The 13512-nt window shown below is 45.7% G+C and overlaps 1 protein-coding gene across 1 annotated transcript; it reads left to right on the top strand.

Annotated features, from left to right (window-relative positions):
• The first annotated feature begins 377 nt into the window (after positions 1 to 377).
• On the top strand, positions 378 to 3436 carry LOC105069672 (large ribosomal subunit protein eL32-like). The gene has a single exon (XM_074352646.1). The coding sequence runs from the start codon at positions 1118 to 1120 to the stop codon at positions 1742 to 1744; it is 627 nt and encodes a 208-aa protein (XP_074208747.1). The 5' UTR covers positions 378 to 1117; the 3' UTR covers positions 1745 to 3436.
• The last annotated feature ends 10076 nt before the right edge of the window (positions 3437 to 13512 follow it).

The raw sequence follows: 13512 nt of genomic DNA, 5'->3' as shown, positions 1-13512 counted from the left end.
GAAGCCTCCCAGAAATGCAGCCACGTGAGAGGAGTAAGTGGCGTTTAAGTGGACACGAGCTCATGAACAGCAGCCTCAGGCCTACAAGTAAAGTTCATTCATTCAGCAAACATTTACTGACCATCCACTGTGTGTCCAGCACTGTTCCAGGCACTCAAATGTGGCAGTGAGCAAGACGAACCAGGTCCTGGTTCTCCTAAAACTTGCATTACACTGGACGGTAAATAAACAAGAAAAAACAAAAAGGATAGCAATAAGTACCATACAGAGGGTTAAAACCGTGTAATTTGGTAAAAAGAGGCTGCTTTGGATTGGTTAGTTGAAGGCCTCTCTAAAGGAGGCGCCCGTTATACTGAGAAGTAAATGATGTGGGGGAAGCAGCTGTGGACGTTCAGGGGAAGAGCAGTTCAGGCAGAGGAGCAGCCAGTGCAAAGGTGCCGAGTTGGGAACAAGCTGGTGCATCTACCACCAAAGGGAAAGCCTGGAGGAAGAAGGAGGGGAGGTTCTGGCAGAGGCTGGAGTGGAAGGTGTGACCAGATCTCACCTCAGGGCTCTATGGACAGGAAAGAAAACCTGGATGGTACCAGGTCCAGTGGAAAGCAGTGGGAGGTTTACGTGGTGTGAGGGAGTGGGGAGAGGGGGGTGTGTATGTGTGTGACATAATCTGATTTAATTGTTCTTAAAAAACAATTATTCTGGCTGCCAGGAGGAGAGCAGATTGCAGAGAGGTGAGAAGGTAAATGTGGAGATGAGTTGGAGGCTATTGAGGCGGCTTGAACCAGAGATCATAAAGACTTAGACCTTCTCAAACTTTAGAGGGCATCAGAATCCTCTGGAAGGTCCCATCCTCAGAGTTTCTAACTCTGGAGAAGACCCCAAGATCTTTGCATTTCTAACAAGCTCCCAGGTGACGCTGATGCTGGTCTGCAAATCACACTTTGAGTAGCACTGGACTGACTGGAGATGGAAGAAGTAGACAGATTTCAATAAATTTTGGAAGCAGGGTCAACAGGATTTATGCATCTGGAGGATGAGTGAAGGAGAGGAATCAAGGATGACTTTGGGGTTTTGGTTAAGCATCCAAGGAAACAATTCAGGCATAGACGGAGACTAGAAAATGGAAGGAGGGGCAGGTGGAGGGGGTGAAAAACAAGAGTTCTGTTTGCAGCAGGTGAAGTGTGAGGGGCCTGGGACACATCCAAACGGAAATGTCAGTCATCGGGTGGTGAGTTCTGGTGTTAGAGTGAGAGGTCAGGACTGGGGAGACCTCAGCAGAAAGATGAAATTTAAAGTGATGGGGCTCTTCCTCGGCACTAACCACGGAGGTGGCAGCCATCTCCTAGTTGGCATCACGGCTGCCCTCAGACCCCTCGTGAAGCCCAGGATCATCAAAAAGAGGACCAAGAAGCTCATCCGGCACCAGTCAGACCGATATGTCAAAATTAAGTGGAAGTGGCGGAAACCCAGAGGCACTGACCACAGGGTGCGCAGGAGGTTCAAGGGTCAGATCTTGATGCCCAGCATCGGCTACGGGAGCAACAAGAACACAAAGCACATGCTGCCCAGAGGCTTCCGCAAGTTCCTGGAGCTCGAAGTGCTGCTGATGTGCAACAAATCTTACTGTGCTGAGATTGCTCACAACGTCTCCTCCAAGAACCGCAAAGCCATTGTGGAGAGAGCAGCCCAGCTGGCCCCTAGAGTCACCAATTCCAATGCCAGGCTGCGCAGCAAAGAGAACGAATAGACAGCTCATGCACATTGTATTTGTGTTAATAAAACCTTTCATACTCAAAAAAAAAAAAAAGTGATGGGACTGGATGCAATGGCCCAGGGAGAGGTTACACCTGGGGAGGAGAAAGAGCAGAGGACTTCGCCCTGGGCAGCAAGCATCTAAAGGTCAGGAAGGGCAGAGGGATCAGTGGGCAGGAGGACAACCTGGACACTCAATGTCACTCGTGCCAAGAGCCGAAAGCCTTTTAGGAAGGACGGAATGGCCAGCAGTGCAGGTGGAGGCAAGGTGTGCTACGAGACATCCAGAGAGCTCAGGAGAGCATCCTGGGGCCAAGACAAGAAGAACCAGCAAAATGACTGACGAACTTGAGAATCTGTAGCTCTCTGTCACCTGAGATGGAGTCTTTAAAAGGCATGATTAACCATCAGCTCAAAGGAAAGGGCCCTACGCTTTTCTCTGAGGAAAGTAAAGACGTGAGGAAGCCTCTGATATATTACAGCTCACTCTCCAGCCAGCCTCCTGTCCTGGAGTGGCGGCCGCGTTTGAGGAGGGAAAGGAACAGAGTTCCGGGAACGGGGCCCGGAAAGGGGAGTATAGGTAGGAAGATGTCTTGAGATTCAGAAATGACGACAGGTGGCTTCTCAGACAGAAAGGCTGTACCATTCTGGAACCGTCTTCACTTTCACCTCACAGAAACTAGCATCCCTGTTCCTGACCAAGAGCAATTCTTCACCCAGTGTTTGTGAGTCCGGTGTTTGTGGGCCGCCTGCCGAAGCTGAGCCCTGGCTCCACCGGCGGTCTCCTCCCTCGTCTGTATTTTGATGGTTTCCTCTGGCCTGGCTCCTTCCCCTCAGACTACAATAATGCCACTCCAGCCCAAAAGAAAGCCCTGTTCCTCCACCCTTCCTCCCCTGCAGCTCCTGCTTTCGTTGCTTTCACCCCAAACTTCCTACACCCATGCCGGTGCTTCCTCACTTTCTTTCTCGTCTGCACCCACTGGAATTTGGCTGTGGATACTGTCTCCAAAGCCACAGCCACTGCGTCAGAGTCATCAAACCCAGGGCCCGCTCCTCCAGCTCCTTAACCTCAGCCCATCTCCCTGCAGCGTTTCACACAATGGCCACCCGCTCCTTCTGGAAATCTTTGCCTCCTCCTCCCAGGGTCCTCCCCGTCCCACACCATGCTCTCCCCTCCCTCATCATGGCCTCGGAGGGAACAACCCTCTGAGTTCCATGACCGGTGGTCCTGTCTCCTCTGCCCTCTCTCAGATGACCTCATCTAGACCCTTCCACAATCACCTGGCTATGGTCTGATGATTGATGACAATTTATGCTGGTATTTCCAGCTGCCCATGTGAGAAGCCCATGTTCTGCAGGTGTGTCAAAGATGTCTGAAATGAAACCTAGACCTGCAGTTTGCACTTCATAAATGGATATTAAGAACACGTTTATTGAATGAACCGTTTCCTGTTTGCCCACTCTTGCCTTCTACATGTTAAAGAAAAACCAATAAACAATAAACAAAACACAAACACGTCTTCCCCTTCCGTCTGGATTAGTGGAATCACCTCACACCCTCCTCTCTCATACATCTAATCACTCACAGAGTCTTGGTGATTCTGAGTCCAAAACGTTCCTGAAATTGCTCCTCTTTCCTCCTTTCCACAGCTACTCTGCTGCAATTATCCTCTTTTCAGCTGACTGACAGTAGCCTAACTCTGGTTCTCCAAGCTGGCTATGCATCAGAATCACATTAGAAAGAAAGATTTTGAAAGTCCTCATACCCAGCCCCACCCCAGACTAATTATCAGAATGCCTGAAGGTGAAGCTAGTGCATGGGTATTTCTAAAAAACTCTACAGATGATTATAATGTACAGTCAGATTTGAGAACCACAGATAATTTCCTTCTCCAGTATCCAGTATTTCCTTCCCTCCTCCTCAAAGAATCAAATATCAACACTCTTCTGCTGTAAAACTTCGGTGACTTCCTATATCTTACAGCTGGATTCTTAATATGGAATCCAGTTTTGAAGGATCTGTGAACCCTATTAAATTATACACAAAACAGTGCACATATGGAGAAGATTCATCCATTCTTAGAGGAGTCTGACTTGAAAAAGGTAAAGAACTATGACCCGGGTAGTAGTTAATAGTTATTCAACACCTACTGTGTGCCAGGCACCGTGGTACACACTTTACATACACTAGCTCGTTAACATTCAAAACTGACCCATAAGTGTATTACCCCCATTTTACAGATGATGGTTAAGTAATGTCCCCGAGTTAGCAAGCCCTTGGAGTCTGGACTCACATGCAATTAGATTTACTCTTTACCACCTTCCTCGTTTGCAGGACTAACCCACACCCTTTAGCACAGCAAACAAGACCCCCTCCATCTAGGCTCCGGTTAGCCACTTTCCTCCACTCTCTCGTCCATGCCTCTGTCCACTTCAGGCTGTAATCACTCCCTAGCATGTCTTCCCTTCACTTCCCTGCCAGGCAGAATCCTATTTACACTTCAGCACAAATGTCCCCTAAATTCTCTGAAACCTTCCCTCCCCTCTGATACTTTCCCAGAAGACACTGATTATGGCACTTTCAGCATCAGATGATAGTGGGGTTCACATCTCTCCCCTGCCAGGCAGAGTTCCTTGAGGGAAAGGACTGTGTCTTGTCCACCTGCAGCTCCCCCAACATCTCACAGTGCCCTGAGCCATAGGTGGGGCTCAATAAACATTTGTTGAAAATAATATAATCTAAGTGTGCTTTCTACTTCTACTAGGGAGTACCCAGGTTCTAAACAGGGGGAGTAAGCCTTTGTCCTGTGACAATGACGTTTGGGATGTTCTTATGTTGCCAGGATGTCCCCACCGATCTCATAGGGTTATTGTTAAGATTAGATGAAATAATTATTTAAAAGTACTTTGCATTGTTAAACACACTATGAAAAAGGCCTGATTATTAACCAACCCTCTGCTCACATCCAGGGGCTAACAGACCATTATGAATGTCAGGAAATGCAGATTAACAGTCACCAGCTACATGCCTTAAAAAAATGTCTGTCATCGCATTGGCATCTCCTGCTCTGAAACAAACAATTTCCTCATAGCTGTGGCATTCTGCACAGCTGAAAGAGCCACACCAGGAATGCTCAATTGAATTAATACTTACTTAAAATTAGTTTTGTAAAACGTGTCTCAAGTGTCTGAGAGGTTCAAACAAAATTGCTTCTATAGGGGTGAGAGAAAAGAGGCATCAGGAGTGCAGTTGTACATACATGGGCAATTATGAAGTTCCTGATTTTGAAGATATCCTACTGAGCTAACCTGAAAAATAGAGCCTTTGGGAACGAATGAGATAAAATTGGTCTTTTAATGAAAATTACAAAATTGTGGCAAATTCATAAAGTTTGACCCTAATTTTGAATGTTTTCGTACTTTCTAAGCACTCTTAAAGGTTACCCTAGTTTGTCCCACATGCTAAAGAAAGACTGGGATATTTCATTTGTGGGGAGTGCTTTCCAAGCCCAACCCTACAGACTGGTGGCAGAGAAAATTGTTAACCTGATAATAGCATAATATGCCAAGCATCATAATGTGTGAGTCATTTAGCAACTTATGAACAAAACAAAGAAAGAAAGAAAGAAGGAAAGAAAGAAAGAAGGGAAGAAAGAAAGAAGAAAGAAAAAGGCAAACTAAAAAAATTGAAAGTCTAACAGAAGATGAAAGGACACATGACCTGATTCCCCATCAATGGATAACAATATCTAAATACTTTTTTGTTGGAAAAGTGACAAGCTATGTTTTGTGTGTGTGTGTGTGTGTCTGTGCTCATGTGCATGTACTCACAGTAGAACATTAGAGCACAGTCTCAAATTGTAGGGAAGGATCAGAAAGGCCTTACCAACTCCTGATCTCATCTAATTCTTCTTAGAGTATGATGAATGTAATAGTTAAGAGTTCTGACTTGGAAGTCAAACTGCTAGGTTTGAGTCCCACTTCTACTTCGGATGGCTGTAGAGATCGCTATTTGTTCTCTAGTGCCCATTCTCCTTTTCTCCCCTGAATTTTAACTGGACACGTGGCCCAAAAACTACATTTCCCAGCCCCCTTTGCAATGAGTTGTAGTCATGTGACCACATTCTGGCCAATAGCATGTGAACACTATGTCCACGCCCTTAAAGGAGCAGGCTGTGCCTCCATTTCCTTTCTTCTCCTGATGGAATACAGGAGTAACGCTGCTCCAGCTTTGACAAGAAAGAGTAGGGCAGCCCTTCTGATGGGGCAGAGCAACATGAAAGAAGCCTGGGCCCCCAACAAGGCTGAGCTGCCTTATCAGCCCTGGACTGCTCCTGATGAGACTGACAGGAGAGAGAATTAAATGCCTCTCTTGTGTAAGCCATTGTTACTTTGGGCTTTGTTAGTAGCAAACTTGATATCCTAACAAACAGAGTAATTGCAATTGTGATTAAAAGCGAGTTACTTAACCTCTGCGGGACTTAGTTTTCTCATCTGTAAAATGAGGAAAATACAATAACAATGACAAAAATAAAAATATCTTCCTCATAAGGATAGGGCATGTCAAATGATTAGACAAGTTTCTGGTGTATGGTGAGTACTCTTAAGTGTTAGCTATTATTATTAAAGTAAAATGATGGGATGCCATTTATGGGTATGGCATGAGAGTAGCCTCCGGTGGTTTTAAGTTCATCCTCTATACGGCCATCCTTTTCTCGTTGTGTTTGATTATGAAACACTATTATATTTGGTGTGCAACAATTGTATCTTCTGAGCATTGCATGGTGTATTTTTTTACACAGCTATCCTGTATGGATTCCAGAATAGGACTTTCATTAGTTAGGATCCAGATGAAGCTTAAAGTTATATAGACTTGAGAGAATTCAGTGATGGGTAGCTTTGAAACTCCATTAAAATCAGGAGTTATGTCTATAACAGGAAGCTGAGAGGTCACATGGAGAAGCTCAATATGTTCAGGACTGATTTCATCTCCCAGGCCCTCCTCAAACTCAGTGCTCCTTCTTTATTATTACAATTCACTTTAACCCCAAAAGGAACTCAGCTGCAAGCACTGAAATCAAAAACTTATCTGTGTCCCCCAATCCTCAGTGCTGGGCTGCTTCCGGTGTGTGAAGTGAGGTGATGTTCCTCTCAAAGGCTCCCATGTTTGCAACCTGCAGAGAACTTTCTGCAAAGAAACGGTGAGACCTAGAGCCTCTCTTTATAATGTAAAAGTTAATGTAATATCCCTGCTGGACTTGGGCTGAGGTCGGCTGGCAGTAAAGAACAGCAGCGCCCCTGAGGAGGCTCAGGGCCATAGTGGGGTTCTGCTCTGGAGAGCTGGCTCTGAGAGCAGTCCCAGAGCTGGTGCCCTGAGGTCCAGCCACTTGACCCCACGGGCGGGCGCAGGGAAAATGGCTAATTGTGAATGGAAGAGTTGGTCGCTGAGGGTGTGGGTGCTCTTGGTTGTGGAGCTGTCACATTTAAGCATCACATGGGGTGTCTCCCTGCTCAGCCTGAGACTGGGGGCCTCAGGGACACCCAAGCTTTCTGTTGTGTTCAGGATCTGGCCTAGACTACCGTGCCGACTGGCAATCATGCCCCAACTACTGCAATAGGTCCAGGGATGGATGGAGCCTCCTGAGGAGATAAGACCTCTCCTGCCTCCTCCCCCATGACTTTCTGCTTGGAGCCCTTTAGCCAAAGGAGAAGGAAGGGCTCATCCATAGACATAATGGTAACCAGAACTGACCCCTTAAGACTAAGTGAGCTCCCTGGGGTTTCCTACTACACACATCCTCAGAAAAAAAGGAAATAAAAGGAGGCAGGGAAGAATGTTTCATCATATTTGCTTGAATATACTTTTAAAGTATTTCTGGAAGGATACATAAGAAACTAGAACTGGTGGTTGCCTGTGCAGGTTGGGTGGGGATTGAATGGATGGCGCACACTCTTCCTGTCCTGTCTTGAATTTTGAACCATCTTTGAAACTGAGTCAAAAAATAAAATAGAATAAACTAAAATACTAGTAAATAAAGTAAAATGTCCATCTTCAGATAATTCAGGAAGGCTGAGCAAGGGTGTCCAGAGAAGAGGAAGGAAGAGGGAAGCAGCTACAGACCCCATTCTCATCACTAGTCTTGCGGGGGGGGGGTCCCACAGCTTCATCACAGAAGGGGGCACGGGAGGACTGGCTGCCCTTCAGGTCCACAGATCTGAAAAGAAATATGACCTCATTTTGGACCTCAAGCTAATAATACAGTTACAATTATTATCTCGTCTCTGCTGCCTCTGAAATGGCCTTTGAATCTGGGCTTTCTTCGACTCTCATCTTGGTTACTCTGACAACTTTCCAAGGACTCGGTTTCCTGGTGCCAAGCTTCTAATCCCTCCAATCAGTGCACCAAGCTTCACATTTCTTTTTGGAAAGGAAAACCTGGTTGTGCCCCTCCAGGTGCCCTCCATGCTTAAAGTCCTTCTGCAGCATGTGATAACATCTAAAGTCCTTCTTTGTCCTTCCAGGATCTTGTCACTCTCCCACTCACCCTGCTCTACTCACACATGGGGGCTTGGGGTTTCTGAACGGTCCATCCTGTCATGCTTTGTGGCTTTCCATTTGCTGTCTCCTTAAAGTCCCCCTTCATATTCTGTCACCCTGGAAAACTCCATTCTTCCATCAGGATTTGGCTCCAACATCATCTTGTCTCTGGGACCCATGATGGCGCCTCTTCTTGCCTCCAATCCTGACCCCAGTCACCCACAACACTTTGAAATGCACATCTGTTGACACTTACTTTATTAGTAGTATTTCTACATTTTTGTTAGACTCTCAGCCTCATGAGAGCAGGAATTATGCCTTATTCATCTTTGTATTTCCAGCATATGGAAGAATCTTAGGTTATAAATGGATGAATGTTTTGTTCTGAATTAAATCCTCAGGATTGGCCGCAGAGAACAACTGTTAAGGTACCCTGAGGTTAAGCTTGCCTTCCAGAATTCTGTAAACTTGGCTCTATCCCTGTCTAAATAATGATGAAGTTTAAACACTGCAATTGGCTCTGTCCCTGACTAAACAATGATTGGAGTTTAAACTCTAGCCAAAAAAATCTTTGCTTACTTTTTTTTTTTTTTTTAATGCTTAAGTACTTGAAGGAGATGTGGCCTTACACCAAGGAACAGAGTGGTTTTATGTGCTGTGTGAATGCTTTGAAAGTCAGGACATGTCCCATTCCTTAGTAACAGCACAGTGATACTGTAGCAACAGGTAGGGTCCAATAGCAACCATGTGTGGACAGATTCACTTTGGGGAAACTCCAAGGAGTAGAGACTAGTAGTGTTTTCTTTTCCAGCTGGGAGAGCCAAATGTGGTTTTCACATGGTAGTCCTTTCTGTGGGGTAGCTATGGTGACTGTTAATGGAATTATAAGCTGCCAAAAGATGAAACCCCACAGTACTTTTTGTAAAACACTTTTGGTGATTTTTAAAAATTATAGTAAAATATATATATTTTTTATATATGAAATTGATCATTTTAACCATTTAAAAGGTATAGTTCAATGGTGTTAACTACAACATTGTGTAACCACTGTCCATTTCCAGAACTTGTTCATCATCCCAAACAGAGACTCTGTCCCCTTTCCATTCATCTCCCCCTCCAGCTCTTGATAACCTCCAGGCTACTTTCTGTCTCTATGAACTTGTTGATGCTAGGTACCTCATACAGGTAGAATGGTACAATTTTTGTCTTTTTGTATTTTGCTTATTTCACTTAGCATAATGTTTTCAAAGTTTATCATGTTGTAGCGGGTGTCAGAACTTCATTCCTTTTAATGGCTGAATAACATTCCATTGTATGGATATACCACATTTGTTCATCCATTCACTCATTGATAGACATCTGGATTGTTTCCCCCTTTTGGCTACTGTGAATAATGCTGCTATGAACAAGGATGCACAAGTATTTGAGCTCCTGCTTTTAATTCTTTGGGGTATATACCCAGAAGAATTGCTATACCATATGCTAATTCTATGTTTAACTTTTTAAGGAACTACCAAACTATTTTCCACAGCAGCTGCACCAGTTTACATTCCCACAAACAACGCACAAGAGTTCTTTCTTCATATCCTTGCCAACACATGTTATTTTCCCTTTTTTGTAATAGCCATCCTAATGCATTTGGTAGTTTTGATTTACATTTCCCTAATGATTAGTGACATTGAGCATCTTTCCATGTGCTCATTGGCCCTTTGTGTATCTTCTTTGAAAAAATATCTATTGAAATCCTTTGCTGATATTTTAGTCGGATGTTTATTTTTTTCTTGAGTTGTAGGTATTCCTTATATATCCTAGATATTAATCCCTTTCAGATATATGATTTGCAAATACCTTTGCAAAATTTTAAAATTTCATGCAAAAGAAAGTAATGTTATAGCAAATAGCTATCAAAGTGGTGATGCCCAGCCTTTCCAGTGCTAAAATGAAAGTTATGTTACCAACTGGGAGACACGCTTCCTTCCTGTCAGCACCTCAGAAGTGGGGGCAAGCAACCAAGAGTAACAGGTGGTAAGAATGAGAGTGCAGCAAGGTCAGGGTAGGAGGGGAAGGATGACCAGAGCCGGAGTCTTGTTTCAGGAACTCAGAGGGTCAAAGGAAAGGCCTGGGTTCTCCCTCCTTATGCCCCCTGTTGCCAGGGATATTGACTGAGAAAGTCTTTTCTGATTCCTCCACCCAGAGCCTACTCAGAAACTTCACTTCACTAACCTGGAGAGAGCCCACCCCCCAGACCCAGCCCCAGTCCTCCCCTCCTAACCCTGTTTGCCAGCCAGGAGTCATGCAGTTATTTTAGGCAAAGTTTTCTTTTCACTTTGTTTCTGGGGCCTCATTCATCAGAGGCTGACAATGGAGCTGGTCACAAGACAGCTGAAAGCTCCCATCTCCCCCAAATAGAGCTGGGGCTAAGCACACGGGCTCAGGTGTCAAATTGTAGCATCATGTTTGAGCTCAGTCTTTGAAGCCACTGGCTGCGTTTGAATCCTGGATCCCCTGTTTATGAGCTTCTGTGATCTTGGGAAATCACTTCTCTATGCCTCAATTTTTCATCTGCCAAAGGAGGATAATAATAGGATCTACATCAGAGGGCCGAGGTGAGGACTGAATGAGAAAGTTCCTGGAATGTGCTTAGACTAGGGATGGCACGTTGTGAGGGCTTAATAAGCATTAGCTATTATTATCCTCGCTCCCTCCAAGGTTCCTCCTAAGCTCTGGAATTGGCAAGTTTCTTTGAGTGGCCCTAAATGTTGTTCCTCCTTTGAATTTCTGCTCTGCACCTTTCTCGGATGGCTGACCATGTTCTAGGGAACAGGGGATGATGCTGCGAAAGGGGTCCAGCACTCATCCCTGATGATATTAGAAACTGAGTCACATTGTCCAGATACAAAGCGAGAGAAGAGGGTGTCTCAGAGGAAGGTGAGTCACTCAGTGCCACCCAGTGCAGAGCATGGACAATGCTATGTGGTATTTTCCTTGCCCACCTAAAATAGCATCATGCTCACTGAGGAACTTGATATAAGTTCAGTGTTTCAGCCAAGAAGAGCCAGTGGTGACAGTAGCCACCTAACCACAGATAGGTCTAGCATGCCCAGGAAGAGATGTTTGAATGGATACCCTGACTCAGGACAGAATCACTAAAGGCAAAGCAGCAAAAGTGTGGGAGCTGGACTCAAGTGGCCTAGATTTCTACCTGGGCTCTGCTTCTCATCAGCTGGGCAACATGGGCAGATAGCTTAACCTCTCTGGGCCCCAACTGTTATCTGTAAAATGGAGATCAGGGTACTACTCACCCCATGCTCTTTTATGAGGATAAAAAGAGTCAATACGTGACAGGACTTTAAACAGTGCCTGGCATATATAGTAAGCACTCTCTTAAAAATGTATGTAATGCTCTGAGTTCATCAACCACTCAACACATAGCAATGAAGGAGACATGTAACTATCAAAGAGAGACAGATGGCGAGGGAGACCCCAGGTCCACCCAGCAGCTTGCCTGGCTGTGTGGTGAGGGAGAAGATAGCGTGGTGCCCCGCCCGGGTGCTGGCGCTCAGCGGAGGGGTTGCCCTCACTATTGCAGGGAGACACCTGCCTAGCAAGCAGAGTGCGGGCAGGAAGCTGAGGTAGGGAAGAGACAAAGCCCCCTGGGGCTCTTTTGGGATTAGACACTGGGAGGTACCCAGGGCAGGACATTCATTCTATTCACCCTCTTGGACAAAGACCAATTTATATTTGCATATGACTTTAGCAACATCAACTTCATTATTTTTTTCCAATTTGGAAACCCTTCCCTGGCCCTCCACACCCCTGTAACTTCCAAACTGGGTTAGCATAAGGCAGTGGCCCAGACTGCTGTATTTTCTGCTCCTAACCAGGCACATGGGGCCTGCCCTCCATGCCCCGACTTAAGAGTCCCAGGAACACCTCCACTTGGCCCCGTGGTTTCCAGGTAGTGAACTGCTGCTTCTCAGGTTTCAAACCCCTTCTGGTTTGACACTTTGGCAATGATTCCCTTCCTGGCTTAACTGGCATTTCCTGGCACCCACTCTTGTTAAATTCATTGGCTTGAAGCAGCACTGCAGCCTGGTGCTTAAAAGCGCAGGGCTTGAGACTCAGATGAGAGTGCAAAGTTGGCTTTCAGTTCCCACTGGCCCTGTGGGTTTAGGCAAATGACTCCATCTCTCAGAGCCTTGGTTTCCCCATCAACAAAATGGGTACCACCTGCACCTCCCAGCTCTCTTCTGAGGATCACAGGAGATAAAGAAGTGTTTGGTGCATACCTGGCAGAGTGAGCGCTAGATAAATGCGAGCTATTATTAGCAGGCACTGGATAGCACATCTAGGCCCTGCAGCTGCTCTTCTGAATCCCCACCCCTCCTCCCTCCTTTCTCCCTAAAACAGTCACCAGGTTTGAGGATTAGGAGAATTACTAATGTGTTGACATCTGGGTGGGGCACAGGTATATTTAAAGTTACAAACCAGATTGTGACAAACTATTTCAGCTATGCAGGTTGTAGGGCACCATTTGCCCAGGCAACTAATTGCTGCTGTTTTGGGAAGTAATTTGAGTTGGGAATGGGAGTGGGGACACCAGGGCAGGGTCCCAACTGCTGGGCTCTGCTGTTGGCATGGGGAAGTACACTAATCTGGGAAAGAGCTCCAATGGAACCCACCCACAGGAAGGGAAGAGTTGGTCCCTCTGTGTTCCAACTGGATTACCTGCGAGGTCTGGGGACAACTGAGTCACAAGCAGGAGGTACGAGGCTTTGTTTCTGGCACCAGAAAATGAGACTCTAAACTGATTGTGTATCCACTCTTGCAAAGCAAAACAAAACAAAAACCATCGCTGCCACTACCACAGCAAACCCAGGTGTCTTTGGCCCATACTGAGCGCAATGTTGACCTCTGATGCTGTTCACAGACTACTCTACTCTAATGCTAGTATTTGGTGACCTTTGACAGGACTGGAATGAGCTCTACCTGTCTTCCAGGCAGAAACAAAATAAAGAGAGCTAAAGGTCCTCTAGCTCAAAGGAAAACAGTCTTTATCTCTTTGAAGTCAGCCTCTTCCCTTCTTGTCTAGTACAAAAGGGTCAAGGTGCCAATGCTTATCTCTCAGCCGGTGCCAATGCTTATCTCTCAGCCAGATCCAGCTTTCCTTCGCTGAAAGCAAGCTTTTGGAATTGGCCACTATCCACTAGTTTCAGGTGAAATGG

This window comes from Camelus bactrianus, chromosome 25 (assembly GCF_048773025.1).
Source record: "Camelus bactrianus isolate YW-2024 breed Bactrian camel chromosome 25, ASM4877302v1, whole genome shotgun sequence".
Lineage (NCBI taxonomy): Eukaryota > Metazoa > Chordata > Mammalia > Artiodactyla > Camelidae > Camelus > Camelus bactrianus.
The sequence above is the reverse complement of the archived record's forward strand: the minus strand, read 5'-3'. Positions and strand labels throughout refer to the sequence as shown.

What these genes read in the sequence shown, in the direction of transcription:
- LOC105069672 (XM_074352646.1), top strand. Translation starts at nt 1,118, where the DNA reads ATGGAAGGAGGGGCAGGTGGAGGGGGTGAAAAACAAGAGTTCTGTTTG.